The sequence below is a fragment of the Bufo bufo genome, chromosome 1 (assembly GCF_905171765.1).
Source record: "Bufo bufo chromosome 1, aBufBuf1.1, whole genome shotgun sequence".
NCBI classification, from domain to species: Eukaryota; Metazoa; Chordata; class Amphibia; order Anura; family Bufonidae; genus Bufo; species Bufo bufo.
Window position 1 is genome coordinate 780,247,299 of NC_053389.1, and position 26,932 is coordinate 780,274,230.

Consider the following 26,932-nt stretch of genomic DNA (forward strand, 5'->3'; position numbering starts at 1 on the left):
TGGACAACAAAGAGTTAACTACAGGGGGGGAGGGGGGCCGGCTGCACTGGCCACCAATGAGTTAAAAACAGGGGGGGGTCTGCCCCCTGCTGCCTGGCAGCACCTGCCAGGCAGCAGGGGGCAGTCATGTACACAGTTCTTTTAGTATATTCTAACCTGAAGCGTCCCCATCACCATGGGAACGCCTCTGTGTTAGAATATACTGTCGGATTTGAGTTTCACGATCTAACTCATATCCGACAGTATATTCTAACATAGAGGCGTTTCCATGGTGATGGGGACGCTTCAAGTTAAAATATACCATCGGATTGGAGAAAACTCTTTTTTTTTGGAGGATCACCAAACAAGAAAAGTGAAAAAAAAAATCTAAGTCAAGTTTGCCTTGAAAATGATAGGAAAAAAACGGACACGGATCACGGACGCGGATGACAATCTTGTGTGCCTCCGTGTTTTTTCACGGACCCATTGACTTGAATGGGTCCGCGATCCGTTGTCCGTTAAAAAAATAGGACAGGTCATATTTTTTTGACGGACTGGAAACACGGATCACGGACGCGGATGACAAATGGTGCATTTTCCGAGTTTTCCACGGACCCATTGAAAGTCAATGGGTCCGCAGAAAATCACGGAAAACGGAACAACGGACACGGAACCCAACAAAGGTCGTGTGCATAAGGCCTTACTATATACTGACTGACAGATAATATAGTGAGCGCACACCTATACTTGTATCCATGTAGTGAGCATGTGTCTATGTTCATGCATGTACATCTGTTTGTAAGTAGAGAGCATGCATGTATTTGTAGTACCCCATAGTTTTTGTATTGGTTAATTTTTCATGTTATGGCCATTTGTTCCAGTAAGGCCTATTGCACACGACCGTATGGCTTTTTCAGTGTTTTGCGGTCCGTTTTTCACAGATCCGTTGTTCCGTTTTTTGTTTCCGTTTCTGTTCCGTTTTTCCGTATGGCATATACAGTATACAGTAATTACATAGATAAAATTGGGCTGGGCATAACATTTTCAATAGATGGTTCAGAAAAAAACGGAACGGAAACGGAAGACATACAGATGCATTTCCGTATGTGTTCCATTTTTTTGCGGACCCATTGACTTGAATGGAGCCACGGAACGTGATTTGCAGACAAAAATAGGACATGTTCTATCTTTAAGGGTGCATTCACACGTCCGTGTGTGTTTTGCGGATCCACAAAACACGGACATCGGCGATGTGCTTTCCGCATTTTGCGGTCCGCACATCACCGGCACTTAATAGAAAATGCCTTTTCTTGTCTGCAATTGCGGACAAGTATAGGACATGTTCTATATTTTTTCGGGATCGGAATTGCGGACCCGGAAGTGCGGATCCGCAATTCCGGATCCGGGCAGCACATCGTGCTGCCCCATAGAAATGAATGGGTCCGCAATTCCGTTCCGCAAAATGTGGAACAAAATTGCGGACGTGTGAATGGACCCTAAACGGAATGGAAAAACGGAAATACGGAAATGGAATGCATACGGAGTACATTCCGTTTTTTTTTGCGGAACCATTGAAATGAATGGTTCCGTATACGGAACGCGAAAAACGGCCAGTAAACGGGGGGAAAAACGGTCGTGTGCAGGAGGCCTAAGGAAGATTGGCAAGGAACAAGGCTAACCACCCTGTTCCTTCCCGCCTGCTAGGAGTGATCTGGTCCTGCTTTCTGCCAGGAGGGGGTGTTCCTGTCCAGAGAGAGGAGAGGAGAGGAAGCACACTGCAGAGCTCCTGCTCCTAAAGAGGATTCTCCAGAGAGATCAAAGATATACAGCCTCAAGTGAATCCTTTAGAACACTGTTCCTCAACTCCAGTCCTCAGGACCCCCCTACCGATCATGATTTGAGAATATCCCACAGAATAAATACCTGTGGTAAGTCCTGATGCACTGACACTAATTATATCACCTGCTCAATACTAAGGAAATCCTGAAAACATGACAGACAGCTGTGCCCCGAGGACCGGAGTTGAGGAACCCTGCTTTAGAAGACAGACAGGAGAGTGAACTGCTACAACCAGCATTTAAAGACACTGCTGTAAGGTGAGGGACTACAGCTAAGACACCCATCACCCAGACTACTACTAGTGAAGTACAAAATAAGTGATAAACTGTAGCCTTCCAACCTGCCTCCATATTCCTTACTGGTGCCAGGAAATTGCACTTGAAATCAGCTGCTATTGAATATATTTGAAGTTCTACGTAGCACTGTTGCCTGTATGGTTCTTGCTGTTACCTTGATGATCTTCTGGTCTTTCTGCTGCTGTTGGGGAGAGATAAGAACTGATGATGAAATATTCCACAGAGCCTGGTGACTAGGGATGAGCGAATCGACTTCGGATAAAACATCCAAAGTCGATTAGCATAAAACGTCCTTTCAATACTGTACGGAGCGAGTGCTCCGTACAGTATTAGAATGTATTGGCTCCGATGAGCCGAAGTTATTACTTTGCGAAGTCTCGCGAGACTTCACATAATAAATTCAGAAATTGACTTATACTGTAAAAAAAACATTTCCCGAACTCGGGATCGGTTCCAAGGGCACAGACAATAACCCGTATGTATAATCAGTCTTCTAGGTCCCATCACATGTTCCATGGATGATAACGCTCAGGATCAGTTTATCAGGTTCTCTACACTGAGATTGTCCTACTTCATGTTCTGTGGACACGGAATGAAGTGGAAATCAAAGCAGAAAAGTATGTGACCCTTCCCATGGGTTTCCGCAGTGTAAACGCATTACTTCATATAGTTACTGGATGGACTGCTCACTTGGACAGATAAATAATATGGAGGCAAAAGCCTGAACAATGTAAAAAGTAGGGAAGGCATATAAATTCCAATTGATGGCTGTTTTTTTATTTTTTTAACCAGAGTGGTCCTTTAAGTAGTTAAGTCTTAGGGGTTACCCTGGCCATGGCAGCAGGATGTCAGCGGTATATATACCACCCCTGCTCCATATATTATTATTGTTTCTTGCTCTCTGCATTGATACAAGTTTCTCCTCTTACGTTATTATGTATCTTCTCCATTGACAAGCACCTGAACCAGTGATGTGTAACCTGCTGCCGTAAAACAACAACTCCCAGCATCCCATGACAGCTGCAAACCCTCAGGTTGGTATGTGTAGTTCCATAATGCCTGCAGGTTGCAGATCACCCTTGATGCGAGCGCTCTGCAGATCTGTAATGTTAGCAAAGGGTTAATATACCATAGAGGCAGATGCTATGGGGCACAGTGAGGTTGGGGGCACAGGGTTAGGGTTCAGGCTCCATCTCTCCCTACTACACCCCTGGGAGAGATGCACCAGGGGTGGGATTGAGCTGGTTCAGGGCAGTTTTTCCTGATCTGATCGTTAAAATTACAAGTGTAGTACCCCAGCAGGCCTACTGCAAAGGGTTAACTAAAGCTACAAGGGTAAACTCTTTGTGTCATGCCTTGTATGTCATCCCAAGAGCTGTCTATAGGTGGCACAGCTTAGTTTTCGTGCCCTACTCAGCAGGAGGAAAGCTGGACCTCCCCCTCTGAGCAAGGAGCTGTGTTGTTTTGATAGCATCATCCAATAAGTCAGTCCGAAGCTGCCAAAGTGATAGGAGCTGCATGTGTAACATCCTGGAGTATGTCACTAAACTCTTTCTCCCCGCTACAACATGTCAGGTGCATATGTATTGTCATCTTGTGTAATCTAACAATGCATTTTCCGTTATGTGTATTTTCCAAGCCTGTTATATACATATTTTCTGTAATTCCAAATGTACACCAGCAGGTGGCAGCAATGTGTTTAGTTCAGTTTAGTATAGCTAGACTGGAATAGTTCATTCCAGTGTTTCGCTCCCCCTCTTCTAGGAGCAGAAGTGGGCTGGTCCCACGCCCTGCAGCAAGGGAGGGAAGAAACCAGTTAGATCCAGGGTGTACCAGCCCCCCTCTTGGGGAAGGCTGTGTTAGTAGGAGCTCCCAGTTACAGGGATCCCAACCAAGGATCCAGCCTCGGCTGAGGCCCAAAGATCCTCTTCCCAGCCTGAGTCATCTACCTCAGTGCTGGTTGACAAGCAAGCAGCCATCTCCAGATCTACAGATCTCCAGGAAGCCATTCCCTGCGAGCAGAACTGTGAGTGTTTAATCCAAAGTCCAGGAGAAGCCAAATACCTCCTTCAGCTAGTCAGGCCCAAACCAAGCAGACTACAAACAGAGCAGAAGATAGATACCTGCCATATTCTCCAGGCATATAAATAGAAGCAGAACAGATATAGATTCCTGCCACATATTGCCAATACCTGCTGGGACCTAAAGGACTATTGCTGTGTCTTGTATGGATTTAAGCTGCCACTCAGTAAAGACAAGTTGGATTATATCTCAAGTCTGGATCTCATTTACTCCTACTAACAGCACCAAATTTATTGCAAGTGAGCCAGGATCCAAGAGTCCAGCCGTACCAAGGTAGGAGACACCGTTGACACAATACCTACTACACAGAGACATTATCCCCCTCTGGCATTCCTCACCTGGTACGTGAGCTATAACATCTTAAAGGGCCCTGAGACTATAACCTGCGCAAGCTGCAATTGGCGTCACAAACTAAAAACTATTAATCTTGCGCCAGTGTGCATTAGTCACAATCCGGCTTACTGCACATGTGCTTGTGCCGGGCGAGGATCCTCCATCCCTCTATGCTGAGGACAAATGGCAAACTCCTGAGAGAAAGCAGGAAAGATATCCACAGACTATCTAGGATCACAAGGGACTGTGAGTGTTAGCAAAGGTAACGCTCGTTTATGGCTATGGACTTTGCTGCTTTGTAGAAAGGGTATGATGCCTCTGTTCCCACCACACTTATATAACGGACTGGCTTGGGAACTGCAGTACTGATTGTGAGAGTTTTGGAAGGATAGTTAAGTATTTAAAAAAGCTCAGGGACTAATACTACTCCCAGGGGCGTAGCTATAGGGAAAGTGGCTGCTTTGTGGCCCGAATTTAAAAGGGGCCCACCCAGGTGGAGGACTAACAGATTTTCTTGTCAGGGCCCCTCAACAGTATTATACAGTGATGTTATATACAGTGACACTGTATGAAACTGATGGGGCAGATGCCAGGCCTGGTCTGAGAGAGCGATCTTCACTAGCCACAGGAGTGGGGGTTGCATGGAAGGAAGGGGTTGCAAAGAAGTTTCTGGAATGGGGGATCAAAAATTTGCTGTGGGGCCCAGTCATTTCTAGTTACGCCACTGCTACTACCATCATTGTTGGTGCCCACAGACAGGGAGGTGGCTGTACTGTAAGATATTTTAGAACTGTGCCTGTTGCTGCTGTTTGTACAGCAACTCTCATCATCCTTGGTAAAGAGACTGTTCCTTGTTATCACTAAACTGGGCCTGGTAATTGACTCCACCATCCGTCCACTGGGCCCAGCATGTGCCAACTATTTACCATCAAGGGCACCCCAACTACCACCAGGCAGGAGTCCTAGAACCTGGGTGTGCCCTGAAGGAAGAAAGGGTGCATCCTCCATTCACTGTGCACAGCCCAGGGAGCCAATATGAGGGCTGCCATTGTGAACCGAGAGTACTGTGACCACCATCATAGCCATTACGACTACTCCCATCCTCCGCTGCCCTCTTACGGGTCTCTGCACAAGCAGATCGCAGAAACGTTTGCCGGCTGTATCCCGTTCCAGTGCTCTTTACTACCAAGAGTCGCTTCTCGGTTCTGTAAAACACGTACTGTGGACTCAGTGGTAGAAGCTGAATTCTACTAGTGCTTGTGGTGGAGCGCCCTCTAGTGCATGGGTTTGGTACAGCAGAATTCACTCAGGGGTAGACACAAATAACAGAAGAAGACCCCTGTGCAAGAATAATATAATGGGCCCATTTTCCTCCAACAGCTCATCACAGAGCAGACCCTAATATCCTGCTAATAATCCCCCAATAATTGTCGGCCATTGTCATTAGCTAATAGTAAGAAGGGGATTTAAGTTGGCATGGGCACCCTTCCTAGCGGGCTCGCACATATGGCATGTCCTCCTGTGCCTTCACTTTTACATACTTGAGATCAGGTATAAAGATTATCAGGGCAAATAGTTTATAAATTGCATGTTCGTACCCCCGACTAGTAAATTCTGGGGAAATACAGGGGATCTTCTCCCTCATTCCTTGGCCAGAGTGCAGGGATTTTACAAGGAGCATCTCTCGCTCTGGAGGACCAGTCGTACCCTTTATTACACTGACAATCGATTAATCTGAATGGACACTGTGCAATACTTCATTTCTCCTGTGGTGTCGCTGCAGGGAAACTTACTATAAGATTTCTGGCACATATCGTAAGTTATAGATCTATTGATGAAGCAAATGCACCAAACAGAATAATCCTATGTGCCTAGAAGACCTGTTCCCTGGTGGTTGTTCTTGGTTAGCGAATAGGTTAATATCTACAAAGTCCAATTCCAAAAAAGTTGCTGTGTAAAATGTAAGTAAAAACTGAATGTAATGATTTGTAAATCTCATAGACCCATATTTTATTCCTAGTAAAACATAGAACATATATCAGATGATTAAAGTGAGACATTTTACCATTTCATGATTTTTTTTAACCTATTTAGAACTTGATGGCAGCAACGCATCTCAAAAAAGTTGGGACAGGACCATGTCTACCATTGTGTAGTATCCCCTTAGGACAGGGCCATGTCTACTATTGTGCAGCATCCTCTCAGGACAGGGCCATGTCTACCATTGTGTACCATCCTCTCAAGACCGGGTCATGTCTACCATTGTGTAGTATCCCCTTAGGACAGGGCCATGTCTACTATTGTGTACCATTTTCTCAGGACAGGGCCATGTCTACCATTGTGTAGCATCCTCTCAGGACAGGGCCATGTCTACCATTGTGTAGCATCCTCTCAGGACAGGGCCTTGTCTACCATTGTGTAGCATCCTCTCAGGACAGGGCCATGTCTACTATTGTGTAGCATCCTCTCAGGACAGGGCCATGTCTACCATTGTGTAGTATCCCCTTAGGACAGGACCATGTCTACCATTGTGTAGCATCCTCTCGGGACAGGACCATGTCTACCCTTGTGTAGCATCCTATCGGCACAGGGCCATGTCTACCATTGTGTAGCATCCTCTCAGGACAGGGCCATGTCTACCATTGTGTAGAATCCTCTCAGGACAGGGCCATGTCTACCATTGTGTAGCATGCTCTCAGGACAGGGCCATGTCTACCATTGTGTACAATCCTCTCAGGACAGGGCCATGTCTACCATTGTGTACCATCCTCTCAGGACAGGGCCATGTCTACCATTGTGTAGCATCCTCTCGGGACAGGGCCATGTCTACCATTGTGTAGCATCCTCTCGGGACAGGGCCATGTCTACCATTGTGTAGCATCCTCTCAGGACAGGGCCATGTCTAGCATTGTGTAGTATCCCCTTAGGACAGGGCCATGTCTACCATTGTGCAGCATCCTCTCAGGACAGGGCCATGTCTACCATTGTGTAGCATCCTCTCAGGACAGGGCCATGTCTACCATTGTGTAGTATCCCCTTAGGACAGGGCCATGTCTACTATTGTGCAGCATCCTCTCAGGACAGGGCCATGTCTACTATTGTGCAGCATCCTCTCGTGACAGGGCCATGTCTACCATTGTGAAGCATCCTCTTAGGACAGGACCATGTCTACCATTGTGTACCATCCTCTCAAGACCGGGCCATGTCTACTATTGTGTACCATCCTCTCAGGACAGGGCCATGTCTACCATTGTGTAGTATCCCCTTAGGACAGGGCCATGTCTACTATTGTGTACCATCCTCTCAGGACAGGGCCATGTCTACTATTGTGTACCATTCTCTCAGGACAGGGCCATGTCTACCATTGTGTAGCATACTCTCGGTACAGGGCCATGTCTACCATTGTGTAGTATCCCCTTAGGACAGGGCCATGTCTACCATTGTGCAGCATCCTCTCAGAACAGGGCCATGTCTACCATTGTGTAGTATCCCCTTAGGACAGGGCCATGTCTACTATTGTGCAGCATCCTCTCAGGACAGGGCCATGTCTACTATTGTGCAGCATCCTCTCGTGACAGGGCCATGTCTACCATTGTGAAGCATCCTCTTAGGACAGGACCATGTCTACCATTGTGTACCATCCTCTCAAGACCGGGCCATGTCTACTATTGTGTACCATCCTCTCAGGACAGGGCCATGTCTACCATTGTGTAGTATCCCCTTAGGACAGGGCCATGTCTACTATTGTGTACCATCCTCTCAGGACAGGGCCATGTCTACTATTGTGTACCATTCTCTCAGGACAGGGCCATGTCTACCATTGTGTAGCATACTCTCGGTACAGGGCCATGTCTACCATTGTGTAGTATCCCCTTAGGACAGGGCCATGTCTACCATTGTGTAGCATCCTCTCAGGACAGGGCCATGTCTACCATTGTGTAGTATCCCCTTAGGACAGGGCCATGTCTACTATTGTGTAACATCCTCTCGGTACAGGGCCATGTCTACCATTGTGTAGTATCCCCTTAGGACAGGGCCATGTCTACCATTGTGCAGCATCCTCTCAGAACAGGGCCATGTCTACCATTGTGTAGTATCCCCTTAGGACAGGGCCATGTCTACTATTGTGCAGCATCCTCTCAGGACAGGGCCATGTCTACTATTGTGCAGCATCCTCTCGTGACAGGGCCATGTCTACCATTGTGAAGCATCCTCTTAGGACAGGACCATGTCTACCATTGTGTACCATCCTCTCAAGACCGGGCCATGTCTACTATTGTGTACCATCCTCTCAGGACAGGGCCATGTCTACCATTGTGTAGTATCCCCTTAGGACAGGGCCATGTCTACTATTGTGTACCATCCTCTCAGGACAGGGCCATGTCTACTATTGTGTACCATTCTCTCAGGACAGGGCCATGTCTACCATTGTGTAGCATACTCTCGGTACAGGGCCATGTCTACCATTGTGTAGTATCCCCTTAGGACAGGGCCATGTCTACCATTGTGTAGCATCCTCTCAGGACAGGGCCATGTCTACCATTGTGTAGTATCCCCTTAGGACAGGGCCATGTCTACTATTGTGTAACATCCTCTCGGTACAGGGCCATGTCTACCATTGTGTAGCATCCTCTCGGGGCAGGGCCATGTCTACAAGTCTACCATTGTGTAGCATCCTCTCAGGACAGGACCACATCTACCATTGTGTAGCACCCGTCTTCTTTTAACAACAGTTTGTAAACATCTGGGAAGCGAGGAAACCAACTGCTGGAGTTTTGGGAAAGGAATGCTAGTCCTATTCTTGTCTGATGTAGGATTCCAGCTGCTCAGCAGTCCTGGGTCTTCGTTACTCCATTTTTCATTTCATGATGCCCCAAATGTTTTCTATTTGTGAAAGGTCTGAATGCAGATGGCCAGTTGAGCACCCAAACTGTTCTTCTGGGAAGCCATGCTGTTGTGATAGATGCAGTATGTGGTTTAGCCTTGTCTTGATTAAAGGCCTTCCCTCAAAGAGAGGTTGTCTAGATGGGAGCATATATTGTTCTAAAACCTGTATATACTGTTCAGCATTGATAGTGCCTTTCCAGATGTGTAAGCCACCCACAATATAGGCATAAATGCACCCTCATACTATCAGAGATGCAGGCTTTTGAACTGTGCTCTGATAAGCTGGATGCTCCCTCTTTTCTTGAGCCCGCAGAACACAGGAGGTTCATCTGACCACAGTACAGTTTTCCATTCGTCCATTTTAAAGGAGCTTTTTCCGCAGATAAGACTGATTGTGTTGACATGTGGCTTCTTCTTTGCATAATACAGCTTTATCTTCCATTTGTGGATGGCACTGCGAACTATGTTCACAGGCAATAATTTCTGGAAGTGTTCCTGAGCCCATGCAATGATTTCCAGTACAGAATCATGCCCGTTTTTAATGCAGTGCCGCCTGAGGGCCCATCAATCACAAGCATCCAGTATTCACCATCTGCCATGTTCCTTTTGCACATGGATATTTCCAGATTTGCTGAATGTTCTGATATTATGTACTGTAGATGTTGGAATATTCAAAGTCTTCACAATTTTTACGTTTAGGAAAAAATTTCTGAAACAAATTTTTCGAAGAAGTTTTTCACTGACTGGTAATACTGATTTTTATTATTTTTTGAGATGCGTTGCTGCCATCAAGTTGTAAATGAGTAAATTTTTTCCATGAAATGGTAAAATGTCTCCCTTTCAACATCTGATATGATCTATTGTGAATAAAACATGGGTCTATGACATTAGCAAATTATTGTATTCTGTTTTTATTAACATTTATTCACATTTTATACAGCACCCCAATTTATATTGAATTGGGGATGCATTTCTCCAGTGGTCTAGGAAACTAGACGGGGGCTAACAGCTTCTTTTTTTGTTGGTTTATGATATAGCACGTATGCTCTTATCCTTGGTAGTCAAGAAGAGTGGAGGTGTTAATGACAGCTTCCCTGGTGGTCTAGAGAAATGGAGGGGGTTATTGACAAATTTCCTGATGGCCTAGAGAATTAAGGAGGTTACTGACTAGCTTCCATGGTGGTCTAGAGAAACTCAGGGGTTTATGACAGTTTCTCTGGTGGCCTAGAGAAGTGGAGGGTTTATGGCAGAACCCCAGGTGATCTAGAGGAGTTAGGTGGATTTCATGGCAGATTCCCTGATGTTCTAGAGAATAAATAAATCTGATATTTCTATATCTTACAGAATTATAGACGTGAGGTTTATGTTCTTCTGCAGTAAAATTCCCCCAGAGGGAGGTCCGAAAACATAAAGGAAACACAAGAATGAGATAAAATTGGTTTGAGGCTTTGTTCTTACAATAATATTGAGTCCCATATGTACAAAGTGTGATTACATTATTAACACAGACGTCTTCCTGACGATTCTCACCAAGGAAGAGCCTCCATATGGAGAAGACTTCCCTCCACATGTATGATCAGTCTTCTCTGTATAGAATAAAATCTTCATTTAGCTTAGTTACTTGAGTGTACACTCAATAGACCAGCTATTGCTCCATAAGACTATGCCCCATACTGTTCGTTCAAGATCCACGGAGTGTCTGCCAAGATATCCTGACCAGGTGGAGCATCAGAGTGTTAATGAATGGTCTGAATTTTGGAAGATACATAAAAGTCTTCAAAGATGTAGGATGGTCTTCTGGGTTGATGACCCATCACAATACAGGTTCATGGATCACACTTGACTTCCTAACCTTTGGAGGTGGTGTTGGTGGCTTGGCATCTTCTCTTTTTGGCAATGGTGGAGGTATCTGGAGAACATCAGAAAATGTACAATATAAATGCCTGTAGAGAATTGATGCTATAGAAATATACGCTTGTCCTGGAATGTGTAATATCACTTACCTCTGTGGAAAGTCGTTGGCTTCCCTCATTGGATCTGCTTTTGGGAGGTGGTGGAGGAGGTGACCCAATCATTTGTAATGTTTCATGACCATGTGTAGAAAGTGAAGGGAAACCTATACAAGTAATGGACAATATATGACTTGTGCAGAGGAGATGTAAACATGATGGGGAAAAGGGGAGGAAAACCCTTAGAGATACAGGCGCTTACTTTATCATACAAGGTACTAATTCTCCTTGTGGAACTCCAGATAGTAGAAAGTCTTTAGGGTAATTCATTCTGGGAAAAGGTATGCAAATTAGATTTCCTCCAGGAGGAAGACATCTCTAGTGTCACCTATAGGTGGTTACCCTGTAAGCTCATACACATTCACTATAGGTAGCCATCTATAAGGGCACTAGAGAGACTTTTTTTTGCTTTTGATGCAGACCCATTTTGTGACAGTCAATCTCCTGCTCTAATGGCCAGAACCTCAAAGGCCAGCCATTTAACCCTTTTATCGATGGGGTCAAGAGTAAAAGCAAGATCGAAGGAGACGCCTGGTGACAAAATAAAGAACTGGGGAACCCCCTGTACAGGTGACCCTGGGGACGTAGGAAGGAAACATGGGCTTCCTATACTCTTAGCCACTTAGAATAAAAAAAATAAAAAATAAAAAATAAAAGAGTGAAAAAAGTTTTTTTCTTATCACAAAAAAATATATAAATTACACAGTGTGTGCCTCAAACAGCACCTATAGGGGCCCTCTCACTTCAGCAAATGGCATTTATAATGTAGAGAAAGTTAATACAAGCCACTTACTAATTTATTGTGATTGTCCATATTGCCTCCTTTGCTGGCTGGTGACCACAACCATGCAATAGTCCAGCACTTTTTTCTATAGTGTGGAAGCACGACCACCGCTGCTGGATCGCAGGGTGGTCGTAACCATGGAAATGAGCAGTGTATAATGTGATGGGAAAATGAATCCAGCCAGCAAAGGAGGCGATATGGATAATCACAATACAGTAGTAACTGCCTTGTATTAACTTCTCTACATGATAAATGCCACTTGCTGAAGTGAGACAGCCCCTTTAAATAACCTATAAAGTGTGACTTGACTCTACTTACTATGGGTTCTTGGCGTTTTAGGAGTGATCGGAGAAGGAGCAAGAGTTGTTATTCCTTGATTTGTTGAGCTGGTGTGGAGGGTGAGACGGCCATCTGAAAGCTGAAGGCTCTTCGGTCGCGTCTTGGTGGGCAGGCTCTGGGAATACATCTGAACCATAACAGAGTAGATAAAATAGAGGACATGTCTATCCTCCTTCCACTGTCCCAACCCATTATCTAAAGGCGTAACTTTTTCTAGTTAGTCTAGAAGGAGCTTCTGTCCTGTATGCCGCCAAAAGACAACATAGAGCAGGGTCATGGGAATCTTCCTGTGCATCTCAAAGAATCAACCAGGAATAGACTTACTGAAAGCAGCAAAGGTCAGCGACCGCAAGGAGGACTGCAAGGTATTTTGTCAGAGCAGGTAACTCCCTACCCTGAGGTTACAGCCATCTCTCTATGTGCTGGGAGCAACCCTAACACTCAACAGTCATCAGGCAGGAGGATCCCAAGAACGGCAGAGTGCTCTCCTAAGGGAAGAACTGATGCGCCCTTCCCTTCACTGCATGCTGGCCCAGGGAGCTTTATAACCATGAGTACAATGCCTACTACACCCATCCAGCCACCCATACTTGCGCACACCCCTGTGGCCTGAGTCGTTGCACCCATAGCAAATGTTATGGTCATAGTCACATCCATGCCATTATCTCTATTGTCACACACAACCCAGTCGCTGCTCACCTCCTGTTCCCCAGGACGCTCTGTGATGGTTTGAGATTGGCTGATGTTCTGCTTCAGTTTCATCATTCTGATGTCACCTTCCTCTCGGTCATTATGTTCATCATGGCGGGAGATGAGGGATCCTCGACGAGGAGGTACAGGTTCCGGGAGTGACCTTCAGAGAAAAGGAGAATTAATAAAATATGGAGACATCAACCTGGTAATCGATAATATAAAACCCAAGAAGTTCTTCCCTGAGATCAGAAAAGTTACACAGGTATAATGCATCACAAAACAATCCTATAACAGTTGGGTATACAATAAATGGAATACAACTGAGAATAATAAAGCGAGAGAAATGGTTAGCAATAAACTAAGGACTCAATGTCAAGCTGCAGTGTATAAAAAGTGAGAAGAAAACAAAACTGTGATCCAAATGCAACATTGTCCCTCTACAAATCTCTATAATATGGGCTTTTATTTTGGAGGGAAAAAAGAGATATAGGAGAGCTAGAGAAGGGTTAAAAGTGGTTGACTACATTAACAAATGGAATGGGAGGTCTCTCCTTTAGAGGGAATCTTATCTAAAAAGAAGTGGTTTACCCAGTTGAAAAAAGCAGATGGTCCACATACCCTTCCGAGGCCGGTCTGGAGCTACCACTTCCCGAAGAAGAAGAAGACGACACAGTGGACAACCTTCTTAGAGTGGCAGATGTGATATACGGGACAACCACAGATCCGGAACGACTTAGCTTCCTATCTGTCAAACTGACAGGCTAAAGTAGAGCAAGGAATGGTTGTGTCATCACAAAATCCATTCTGATGTTCTCCAACTTTCCGCAACCTACTGATCTCTTACCAGAGTGATTGTCCCATACAGTTTTTCCACTTTCCCTCTCAGATCCTGGAAACAGGAGACAAGTCTTTCATGAAGTGGCCGTAGGTTCTCGGTCAGCTTCTCTCCATGAATGCGGATTCCTTGAGCCAGAAGAGGCATCTAGAAGCAGACGGTGGAGACAAGAATAGAAGGCGGCTGAATGACCCCATGAAATCACCAAAATGATTGAAGAAAGCAAGTGGACTAAGCACTGACGAAGATGTGAAGCGTCGTCTCCTCTCTACACTACCTGCAGAGCAATCAACTGTTTGAGGAGCTCAATCTTGTCCTGGTCTCCAAGATGTTCTTGAAGGTAGCGCTCAGTAAAGAAAGCCTATGAAGAATACAGAGAGATGTAATCGGTAAGGATTTACAAAGAACCGACAGAGGAGGACTTAGAAGGCCAATCGAAAGGAGCATACTTGACCCCTGATGATACCCCGACACCTTCAATCTGTAGATTTCCAGACATTCAGGAGAAGAACATGCTGACTTACCTTTGACTTCTGTGCAATGCTTTATGTAAAAAGGTTTGTGAATACATTACATTGAACCCTGAGCCAATTTTTCACCCCAGAGTGGTCTTCACAATTCTACAGGCTTCAGAGCTTAAAGGGGTCGTCTCACTTCAGCAAATGGGATCTATCACGTAGAGAAAGTTAATACAAGGCACTTACTAATGTATTATGATTGTCCATATTGCTTCCTTTGCTGGCTGGATTCAGTAAGTGCCTTGTATTAACTTTCTCTACATGATGAATGCCATTGGCTGAAGTGAGAGGACCCCTTTAAATCTCCCTGGCTCATAATTTCATTTCCTGTGACCAAGCAATAGATTTCAGAGAAATTTGAAATGAAGATTGTGGATGGTTTCAAATACAAACCAGCAGAATTGTGAATGCAGCTCTGGAGTATAATGCAGGCTGTAGTTTGGGATCACTACAACGTAAGAAATGCAATAGATGCGAAATGACATTACATTTTATGTAGATTATATCTATAATATAATACTATTTATCGGTTGGGGACCAGACACAGTTTAGCTGCCATTTTGCATGGGGGAGTTTAACGGCCAGTGATGTGATTTTTGCGGAGTAGGAGCCTCCTAGTACCGGAGTCCGAGCCATCTGCTGATCAGTCCCATCAACACCAGGGGCAGCGGCAGGCCGGCAGCCTCCATTCTATACACCTCACTCATTAAAGCGCTGTGCTCGGCACTCCCGGAAATTCCATAGAAATGAAAGGACTGTCAGCGTGCATTTCCGACCAGTCTCTCTGTTCAGGGGGGCTCTACAGGGTATGGGGCCCACATTCTCATTTTCATGGAGTGTCCCAGATGTAGGACCCCTACCAATCTGATCCCTGATCCCATCCTGTGGATAGGGAATACCTCTCTAAGCACTGTGTATAAGAACTTTCTACAGCCGGAATACCTCTCTAAGCACTGTGTATAAGAACTTTCTACAGCCGGAATACCTCTCTAAGCACTGTGTATAAGAACTTTCTACAGCCGGAATACCTCTCTAAGCACTGTGTATAAGAACTTTCTACAGCCGGAATACCTCTCTAAGCACTGTGTATAAGAACTTTCTACAACCGGAATACCTCTCTAAGCACTGTGTATAAGAACTTTCTACAGCCGGAATACCTCTCTAAGCACTGTGTATAAGAACTTTCTACAGCCGGAATACCTCTCTAAGCACTGTGTATAAGAACTTTCTACAGCCGGAATACCTCTCTAAGCACTGTGTATAAGAACTCTCTACAGCCGGAATACCTCTCTAAGCACTGTGTATAAGAACTTTCTATAACCGGAATACCTCTCTAAGCACTGTGTATAAGAACTTTCTACAGCCGGAATACCTCTCTAAGCACTGTGTATAAGAACTCTCTACAGCCGGAATACCTCTCTAAGCACTGTGTATAAGAACTCTCTACAGCCGGAATACCTCTCTAAGCACTGTGTATAAGAACTTTCTATATCCGGAATACCTCTCTAAGCACTGTGTATAAGAACTGTCTATATCCGGAATACCTCTCTAAGCACTGTGTATAAGAACTGTCTATATCCGGAATACCTCTCTAAGCACTGTGTATAAGAACTTTCTATAGCCGGAATACCTCTCTAAGCACTGTGTATAAGAACTTTCTATATCCGGAATACCTCTCTAAGCACTGTGTATAAGAACTTTCTACAGCCGGAATACCTCTCTAAGCACTGTGTATAAGAACTTTCTATATCCGGAATACCTCTCTAAGCACTGTGTATAAGAACTTTCTATAGCCGGAATACCTCTCTAAGCACTGTGCATAAGAACTTTCTATATCCGGAATACCTCTCTAAGCACTGTGCATAAGAACTTTCTATATCCGGAATAACTCTCTAAGCACTGTGTATAAGAACTTTCTATATCCGGAATACCTCTCTAAGCACTGTGTATAAGAACTGTCTATATCCGGAATACCTCTCTAAGCACTGTGTATAAGAACTTTCTATAGCCGGAATACCTCTCTAAGCACTGTGTATAAGAACTTTCTATATCCGGAATACCTCTCTAAGCACTGTGTATAAGAACTTTCTACAGCCGGAATACCTCTCTAAGCACTGTGTATAAGAACTTTCTATATCCGGAATACCTCTCTAAGCACTGTGTATAAGAACTTTCTATAGCCGGAATACCTCTCTAAGCACTGTGTATAAGAACTTTCTATAGCCGGAATAACTCTCTAAGCACTGTGTATAAGAACTTTCTACAGCCGGAATACCTCTCTAAGCACTGTGTATAAGAACTTTCTATATCCGGAATACCTCTCTAAGCACTGTGCATAAGAACTTTCTATATCCGGAATAACTCTCTAAGCACTGTGTATAAGAACTTTCTACAGCCGGAATACCTCTCTAAGCACTGTGTATAAGAACTGTCTATATCCGGAATACCTCTCTAAGCACTGTGTATAAGAACTCTCTATAACCGGAATACCTCTCTAAGCACTGTGTATAAGAACTTTCTATATCCGGAATACCTCTCTAAGCACTGTGTATAAGAACTTTCTACAGCCGGAATACCTCTCTAAGCACTGTGTATAAGAACTTTCTATATCCGGAATACCTCTCTAAGCACTGTGTATAAGAACTTTCTATAGCCGGAATACCTCTCTAAGCACTGTGTATAAGAACTTTCTATAGCCGGAATAACTCTCTAAGCACTGTGTATAAGAACTTTCTACAGCCGGAATACCTCTCTAAGCACTGTGTATAAGAACTTTCTATATCCGGAATACCTCTCTAAGCACTGTGCATAAGAACTTTCTATATCCGGAATAACTCTCTAAGCACTGTGTATAAGAACTTTCTACAGCCGGAATACCTCTCTAAGCACTGTGTATAAGAACTGTCTATATCCGGAATACCTCTCTAAGCACTGTGTATAAGAACTCTCTATAACCGGAATACCTCTCTAAGCACTGTGTATAAGAACTTTCTATATCCGGAATACCTCTCTAAGCACTGTGTATAAGAACTTTCTACAGCCGGAATACCTCTCTAAGCACTGTGTATAAGAACTTTCTATATCCGGAATACCTCTCTAAGCACTGTGTATAAGAACTTTCTACAGCCGGAATACCTCTCTAAGCACTGTGTATAAGAACTTTCTATATCCGGAATACCTCTCTAAGCACTGTGTATAAGAACTTTCTACAGCCGGAATACCTCTCTAAGCACTGTGTATAAGAACTTTCTATATCCGGAATACCTCTCTAAGCACTGTGTATAAGAACTTTCTATAGCCGGAATACCTCTCTAAGCACTGTGTATAAGAACTTTCTATATCCGGAATACCTCTCTAAGCACTGTGTATAAGAACTGTCTATATCCGGAATACCTCTCTAAGCACTGTGTATAAGAACTTTCTATAGCCGGAATACCTCTCTAAGCACTGTGTATAAGAACTTTCTATATCCGGAATACCTCTCTAAGCACTGTGTATAAGAACTTTCTACAGCCGGAATACCTCTCTAAGCACTGTGTATAAGAACTTTCTATATCCGGAATACCTCTCTAAGCACTGTGTATAAGAACTTTCTATAGCCGGAATACCTCTCTAAGCACTGTGTATAAGAACTTTCTATAACCGGAATACCTCTCTAAGCACTGTGTATAAGAACTTTCTATATCCGGAATAACTCTCTAAGCACTGTGTATAAGAACTTTCTATATCCGGAATACCTCTCTAAGCACTGTGTGTAAGAACTTTCTATATCCGGAATACCTCTCTAAGCAATGTGTATAAGAACTTTCTATATCCGGAATACCTCTCTAAGCACTGTGTATAAGAACTTTCTACAGCCGGAATACCTCTCTAAGCACTGCGTATAAGAACTTTCTATATCCGGAATACCTCTCTAAGCACTGTGTATAAGAACTGTCTATATCCGGAATACCTCTCTAAGCACTGCGTATAAGAACTTTCTATATCCGGAATACCTCTCTAAGCACTGCGTATAAGAACTTTCTATATCCGGAATACCTCTCTAAGCACTGTGTATAAGAACTTTCTATAGCCGGAATACCTCTCTAAGCACTGCGTATAAGAACTTTCTATATCCGGAATACCTCTCTAAGCACTGTGTATAAGAACTTTCCACAGCCGGAATACCTCTCTAAGCACTGTGTATAAGAACTTTCTATATCCGGAATACCTCTCTAAGCAATGTGTATAAGAACTTTCTATATCCGGAATACCTCTCTAAGCACTGTGTATAAGAACTCTCTACAGCCGGAATACCTCTCTAAGCATTGTGTATAAGAACTTTCTACAGCCGGAATACCTCTCTAAGCACTGTGTATAAGAACTTTCTACAGCCGGAATACCTCTCTAAGCACTGTGTATAAGAACTCTCTATATCCGGAATACCTCTCCAAGCACTGTGTATAAGAACTTTCTATATCCGGAATACCTCTCTAAGCACTGTGTATAAGAACTTTCTATATCCGGAATACCTCTCTAAGCACTGTGTATAAGAACTTTCTATATCCGGAATACCTCTCTAAGCACTGTGTATAAGAACTTTCTACAGCCGGAATACCTCTCTAAGCACTGTGTATAAGAACTTTCTACAGCCGGAATACCTCTCTAAGCACTGTGTATAAGAACTTTCTACAGCCGGAATACCTCTCTAAGCACTGTGTATAAGAACTTTCTATATCCGGAATACCTCTCTAAGCACTGTGTATAAGAACTTTCTATAGCCGGAATACCTCTCTAAGCACTGTGTATAAGAACTTTCTATATCCGGAATACCTCTCTAAGAACTGTGTATAAGAACTTTCTATAACCGGAATAACTCTCTAAGCACTGTGTATAAGAACTTTCTATATCCGGAATACCTCTCTAAGCACTGTGTATAAGAACTTTCTACAGCCGGAATACCTCTCTAAGCACTGTGTGTAAGAACTTTCTATATCCGGAATACCTCTCTAAGCACTGTGTGTAAGAACTTTCTATATCCGGAATACCTCTCTAAGCACTGTGTATAAGAACTGTCTATAACCGGAATACCTCTCTAAGCACTGTGTATAAGAACTTTCTACAGCCGGAATACCTCTCTAAGCACTGTGTATAAGAACCTTCTATATCCGGAATACCTCTCTAAGCACTGTGTATAAGAACTGTCTATAACCGGAATACCTCTCTAAGCACTGTGTATAAGAACTTTCTACAGCCGGAATACCTCTCTAAGCACTGTGTATAAGAACTCTCTACAGCCGGAATACCTCTCTAAGCACTGTGTATAAGAACTTTCTATAACCGGAATACCTCTCTAAGCACTGTGTATAAGAACTTTCTATAGCCGGAATACCTCTCTAAGCACTGTGTATAAGAACTTTCTATATCCGGAATACCTCTCTAAGAACTGTGTATAAGAACTTTCTACAGCCAGAATACCTCTCTAAGCACTGTGTATAAGAACTTTCTACAGCCGGAATACCTCTCTAAGCACTGTGTATAAGAACTTTCTACAGCCGGAATACCTCTCTAAGCACTGTGTATAAGAACTTTCTATATCCGGAATACCTCTCTAAGCACTGTGTATAAGAACTTTCTACAGCCGGAATACCTCTCTAAGCACTGTGTATAAGAACTTTCTATATCCGGAATACCTCTCTAAGCACTGTGTATAAGAACTTTCTACAGCCGGAATACCTCTCTAAGCACTGTGTATAAGAACTCTCTACAGCCGGAATACCTCTCTAAGCACTGTGTATAAGAACTTTCTATATCCGGAATACCTCTCTAAGCACTGTGTATAAGAACTTTCTACAGCCGGAATACCTCTCTAAGCACTGTGTATAAGAACTGTCTATAGCCGGAATACCTCTCTAAGCACTGTGTATAAGAACTTTCTATATCCGGAATACCTCTCTAAGCACTGTGTATAAGAACTTTCTACAGCCGGAATACCTCTCTAAGCACTGTGTATAAGAACTCTCTACAGCCGGAATACCTCTCTAAGCAATGTGTATAAGAACTTTCTATATCCGGAATACCTCTCTAAGCACTGTGTATAAGAACTTTCTATATCCGGAATACCTCTCTAAGCACTGTGTATAAGAACCTTCTATATCCGGAATACCTCTCTAAGCACTGTGTATAAGAACTCTCTATAACCGGAATACCTCTCTAAGCACTGTGTATAAGAACTTTCTATAACCGGAATAACTCTCTAAGCACTGTGTATAAGAACTTTCTATATCCGGAATACCTCTCTAAGCACTGTGTATAAGAACCTTCTATATCCGGAATACCTCTCTAAGCACTGTGTATAAGAACTTTCTATATCCGGAATACCTCTCTAAGCACTGCGTATAAGAACTTTCTATATCCGGAATACCTCTCTAAGCACTGTGTATAAGAACTGTCTATAACCGGAATACCTCTCTAAGCACTGTGTATAAGAACTGTCTATAACCGGAATACCTCTCTAAGCACTGTGTATAAGAACTCTCTACAGCCGGAATACCTCTCTAAGCACTGTGTATAAGAACTGTCTATATCCGGAATACCTCTCTAAGCACTGTGTATAAGAACTCTCTACAGCCGGAATACTTCTCTAAGCACTGTGTATAAGAACTCTCTACAGCCGGAATACCTCTCTAAGCACTGTGTATAAGAACTCTCTACAGCCAGAATACCTCTCTAAGCACTGTGTATAAGAACTTTCTATAGCCGGAATACCTCTCTAAGCACTGTGTATAAGAACTTTCTACAGGCGGAATACCTCTCTAAGCATTGTGTATAAGAACTTTCTACAGCCGGAATACCTCTCTAAGCACTGTGTATAAGAACTTTCTATAGCCGGAATACCTCTCTAAGCACTGTGTATAAGAACCTTCTACAGCCGGAATACCTCTCTAAGCACTGTGTATAAGAACTTTCTACAGCCAGAATACCTCTCTAAGCACTGTGGATAAGAACTTTCTACAGCCGGAATACCTCTCTAAGCACTGTGTATAAGAACTTTCTATAACCGGAATACCTCTCTAAGCACTGTGTATAAGAACTGTCTATAGCCGGAATACCTCTCTAAGCATTGTGTATAAGAACTTTCTATATCCGGAATACCTCTCTAAGCATTGTGTATAAGAACTTTCTATATCCGGAATACCTCTCTAAGCACTGTGTATAAGAACCTTCTATATCCGGAATACCTCTCTAAGCACTGTGTATAAGAACTCTCTATAACCGGAATACCTCTCTAAGCACTGTGTATAAGAACTCTCTATAACGGAATACCTCTCTAAGCACTGTGTATAAGAACTTTCTATAACCGGAATAACTCTCTAAGCACTGTGTATAAGAACCTTCTATATCCGGAATACCTCTCTAAGCACTGTGTATAAGAACTTTCTATATCCGGAATACCTCTCTAAGCACTGTGTATAAGAACCTTCTATATCCGGAATACCTCTCTAAGCACTGTGTATAAGAACTCTCTACAGCCGGAATACCTCTCTAAGCACTGTGTATAAGAACTTTCTACAGGCGGAATACCTCTCTAAGCACTGTGTATAAGAACTCTCTACAGCCAGAATACCTCTCTAAGCACTGTGTATAAGAACTTTCTATATCCGGAATACCTCTCTAAGCACTGTGTATAAGAACTTTCTATATCCGGAATACCTCTCTAAGCACTGTGTATAAGAACTCTCTACAGCCGGAATACCTCTCTAAGCACTGTGTATAAGAACTTTCTACAGGCGGAATACCTCTCTAAGCACTGTGTATAAGAACTCTCTACAGCCAGAATAACTCTCTAAGCACTGTGTATAAGAACTTTCTATAGCCGGAATACCTCTCTAAGCACTGTGTATAAGAACTTTCTACAGGCGGAATACCTCTCTAAGCATTGTGTATAAGAACTTTCTACAGCCGGAATACCTCTCTAAGCACTGTGTATAAGAACTTTCTATAGCCGGAATACCTCTCTAAGCACTGTGCATAAGAACTCTCTACAGCCGGAATACCTCTCTAAGCACTGCGTATAAGAACTTTCTACAGCCGGAATACCTCTCTAAGCACTGTGTATAAGAACTGTCTATATCCAGAATACCTCTCTAAGCACTGTGTATAAGAACTGTCTATAACCGGAATACCTCTCTAAGCACTGTGTATAAGAACTCTCTACAGCCGGAATACCTCTCTAAGCACTGTGTATAAGAACTGTCTATATCCGGAATACCTCTCTAAGCACTGTGTATAAGAACTTTCTACAGCCAGAATACCTCTCTAAGCACTGTGTATAAGAACTTTCTACAGCCGGAATACCTCTCTAAGCACTGTGTATAAGAACTGTCTATATCCGGAATACCTCTCTAAGCACTGTGTATAAGAACCTTCTATATCCGGAATACCTCTCTAAGCACTGTGTATAAGAACTCTCTACATCCGGAATACCTCTCTAAGCACTGTGTATAAGAACTTTCTATAGCCGGAATACCTCTCTAAGCACTGTGTATAAGAACTGTCTATAACCGGAATACCTCTCTAAGCACTGTGTGTAAGAACTTTCTACAGCCGGAATACCTCTCTAAGCACTGTGTATAAGAACTTTCTATAGCCGGAATACCTCTCTAAGCACTGTGCATAAGAACTTTCTACAGCCGGAATACCTCTCTAAGCACTGTGTATAAGAACCTTCTATATCCGGAATACCTCTCTAAGCACTGTGTATAAGAACCTTCTACAGCCGGAATACCTCTCTAAGCACTGTGTATAAGAACTTTCTACAGCCGGAATACCTCTCTAAGCACTGTGTATAAGAACTCTCTACAGCCGGAATACCTCTCTAAGCACTGTGTATAAGAACTTTCTACAGCCGGAATACCTCTCTAAGCACTGTGTATAAGAACTGTCTATAGCCGGAATACCTCTCTAAGCACTGTGTATAAGAACTTTCTACAGCCGGAATACCTCTCTAAGCACTGTGTATAAGAACTCTCTACAGCCGGAATACCTCTCTAAGCACTGTGTATAAGAACTTTCTACAGCCGGAATACCTCTCTAAGCACTGTGTATAAGAACTGTCTATAGCCGGAATACCTCTCTAAGCACTGTGTATAAGAACTGTCTATAGCCGGAATACCTCTCTAAGCACTGTGTATAAGAACTCTCTACAGCCGGAATACCTCTCTAAGCACTGTGTATAAGAACTGTCTATATCCGGAATACCTCTCTAAGCACTGTGTATAAGAACTTTCTATATCCGGAATACCTCTCTAAGCACTGTGTATAAGAACTTTCTATATCCGGAATACCTCTCTAAGCACTGTGTATAAGAACCAGGCGGCCCCCCGCAGTGTGTCCAGATGAGACCAGAGGGATAGAATCCATGCCCTACATTGCACATGGAGTGGGCCTTAGGGTTCTCGACCGTCCCCCAAAAATGTACAGTGCGCAGCCTGTAACCGGTTAAAGGGGTGCTCACATCTCATGACAAATCACTAGGATATCACATCACTTGATGTTCGACGAGGACGACCTCACGGACCCTGGCGATTAGTTTTGAGACCGCGCTCTCGCCCCTGTACAGTCTTTGAATGTCCCGGACCCCCACTGCCTTAGATACTAATAACCACCTTCTCATAGTTAGAGAATCCTCCCATGACGGCAGGGTCCACAATACCATTCAGCAGCATAGAGAGCGGGTGCAGGGCCAGGCTGGGGTCTGCCCGGTGCTGCTGGACCTGGTGACTTATCTTCTCGTTGGTCAGCTCCATGGTCTCAATAGCATTCTGTAACGGACTGATCTCTTCCTGCGGGAACAAAGGAACGTTAGTCACCATTATAGCTAACATCGACTATACTGAGAAACAGCGCCACTCCTGTAGGTAGGCTGCCTGTGATATTGCAGCTCAGACTCATCGAGTGTGCAATACCAGGCGCTGCCTGTGGGTAAGAGTGGTGTTGTTTCCGGGGGGGGGGGGAAAGGCAGAAATTTCAGTCTAATCTCAGACAAATCTGACAGGTTTGAAATACACTTCACCAGGATTTTATGGACATTTCCTGGTAGTCCTAGAGGAAGGACCATGTGTTAGGCAGCACTGCAGGACTGATGGGAGGCTGATTCTTAGCCTAGGGAGAAGACCTCGGAGCTTTCTGACTCTCCACTGATGCCATGTTATGAATGTGTTGAAACAATTATCTAGATATTTCTAGACCATTAGGTATACAGCCCCCATCAACGTCCAGTTCTGCTGTGTCCACTAGGGTAGAAGGATGTAAAAGCATTACTGGCAAGTGTAAAAACATGTGGAAGTGAGTGACACCTGGTGGACAAAAAGGAGAATGGCAGCCTTGTGCTACTGATGACCACATTCTTATTACCAGTTAAAGGGGTTGTCCGCTTTTTTAGACTGATGATCTATCTTCCGGTTAGGTCATCATTATCAGATCGGCGGGGGTAGGGGTGTTTACATCAAGTGAATAGGACAGAGCCGCCCTACTGAAGTGAATGGGGATGGAGGAGCTGTAACCTAGGCAGGTAAGTCAGGTAGGCAGGTCGTACAAGTTCTGCACTCTCACGTCCTAGAGAAAGCTGTGAGAAGGCCACAGCATTACGGCTAGTGTCTTCTCAAACAGCTGATCGGCGGGGGTCCCGGGTGTCAGACCCCCACTGATCAGATACTGATGACCTATCCATCTGAAAACCCCTTTAAGAGTAGACACGGTTGTATCCAGTCTGAACACATCAGCAGCGGCTGTACTAATCTCTCTGCTGAGGCCAGCGATTGGCTGCAGAGGTTACTGGACTAAGCCACTTTCCATCTGGGCAGGTTCGGAAGTGGGAATGAGGCAGCAGGACTGCAGATAGTTTTTTTTTTTTTTTTTAATAGGACACACCTTCCAACCACTGGGATTGTTGGCACCTAGGCCGGACAACCCCTTTAAGTAGAAGACGGGCAGATAGATGGAGCACTGGAAACAATGAAGAGGACGCACAAGCACCATGGCTCCTTCAGACAGCTGATCAGTGGGGGATGCCCAGAGCGGGGTCACTGATCCAATACTGAAGGACCATCCTGAGGACTGGAAAACGCCAGTTCCCCAATATGTGGTTAAAGTGGGCTTCATTTTATAGAACCAACCTAAAGGCACGAAGATAGTACATACAAAACATACTACAGGATGGCAAAAACATCATTCCCCTTACCGTCTGTAGGTGCTTTACTTCAAACCACTTCAGGATGCCGGGCAGCTTGTAGGCCGTCGTGAACGTCGTCCTCTCGATCCACATGGTCTACAGGGTAGAGGCGGAGACCTGGGTGAATCTAGTGTCGGTGGAGTATAATGACCTCTCAGAGGCGTCTCCCCTGATACTACCTACTAAGGGGGTCTCCCACAAAGGCTAGTCATGGGGCACTCGTAATAGATGAGGCTTTTCTGGTTGGCACGGTCAATGGGGTCACTCCAGATGGTTGTTGTTATGGGGCTGTGGATGCCATGTGAGGGTGCGGCTCTCAGGGAACATTCACACTGCTGTTTACAGAACCAATTAAAGTCTATGGGGCTATTCACAGCCGTCAGAAAATAGGGCAAGTTCTATTTCGGCAGTTTTCACAGCCAGATGGTCTCCAATGAAATCAATAGGCTCGTTTTTAACGCCCTTTTAGCCAGGAATGCAGCCATCTATGGGCCGTTAAAAAAAACGGGTACACTGTGTAAAAAGTGCAATTTCAGGGGTTAAAATAATAAAAAAAATACAAACCTCAACACTTGCATGAGAGGGAGCACTCGCTCTGCACTGGAGGCAGAAGGACCTGACAGTGATGTCACATGATCACGTTGGGAGTGTCAGGTCCTGCTGCCTCCAGTACAGGGCTGGTTCTAGCTTTGTTAGAATGAGATTTTCATGTACTGTATGGTGTCTGATTTTTATTTTTTACATTAATCATGGATTAACAAATTCAGCTCTGCTACATCTGCATTACATGTATGTGTGAAGACATCAACATGCTTACAGCAAATTCATTGTCAGGATCTTTCTCTCCTCTTCGGAATGGCCTAGAGTAGGAAAAACTGTGCACCTCGTTGAAGCGATAATAACTGCAGGTGAAGAACGAAGAGACATATTACCAGGGCGGCGGTCATACACTACATCCATGCAGAATGATGGCACCATGTGCCCAGGATAATAAGGGACCACTGCCTACCTAAGAATCTGTTCAGGCACCAGCTTGTCCTTATATCGTGGAGGAAGGTTCAGTAATGGCTTCACACTGAAGCACCTCACATCTGTAGTACTTATTTAAGGAAATATAGCAGAATCC

General features: G+C 43.9%; 1 protein-coding gene across 1 annotated transcript in view; it reads right to left on the bottom strand.

Moving 5' to 3' along the window:
• Positions 1–10,326: 10,326 nt before the first annotated feature.
• DOCK5 (dedicator of cytokinesis 5) overlaps positions 10,327–26,932 on the bottom strand; it is a 107,054-nt gene continuing 90,448 nt past the window's right edge. Inside the window, exons 42-52 of the mRNA XM_040414874.1 lie at positions 26,816–26,897; positions 26,624–26,708; positions 25,816–25,902; positions 24,242–24,418; positions 14,354–14,437; positions 14,086–14,223; positions 13,860–14,002; positions 13,248–13,401; positions 12,528–12,675; positions 11,420–11,532; positions 10,327–11,325 (exon numbers count right to left, since the gene is read on the bottom strand). Of these exons, the coding sequence (XP_040270808.1) occupies positions 11,230–11,325; positions 11,420–11,532; positions 12,528–12,675; positions 13,248–13,401; positions 13,860–14,002; positions 14,086–14,223; positions 14,354–14,437; positions 24,242–24,418; positions 25,816–25,902; positions 26,624–26,708; positions 26,816–26,897 (1,307 nt within the window). The 3' untranslated portion in view covers positions 10,327–11,229. The remainder of the gene's footprint in view (positions 11,326–11,419; positions 11,533–12,527; positions 12,676–13,247; positions 13,402–13,859; positions 14,003–14,085; positions 14,224–14,353; positions 14,438–24,241; positions 24,419–25,815; positions 25,903–26,623; positions 26,709–26,815; positions 26,898–26,932) is intronic.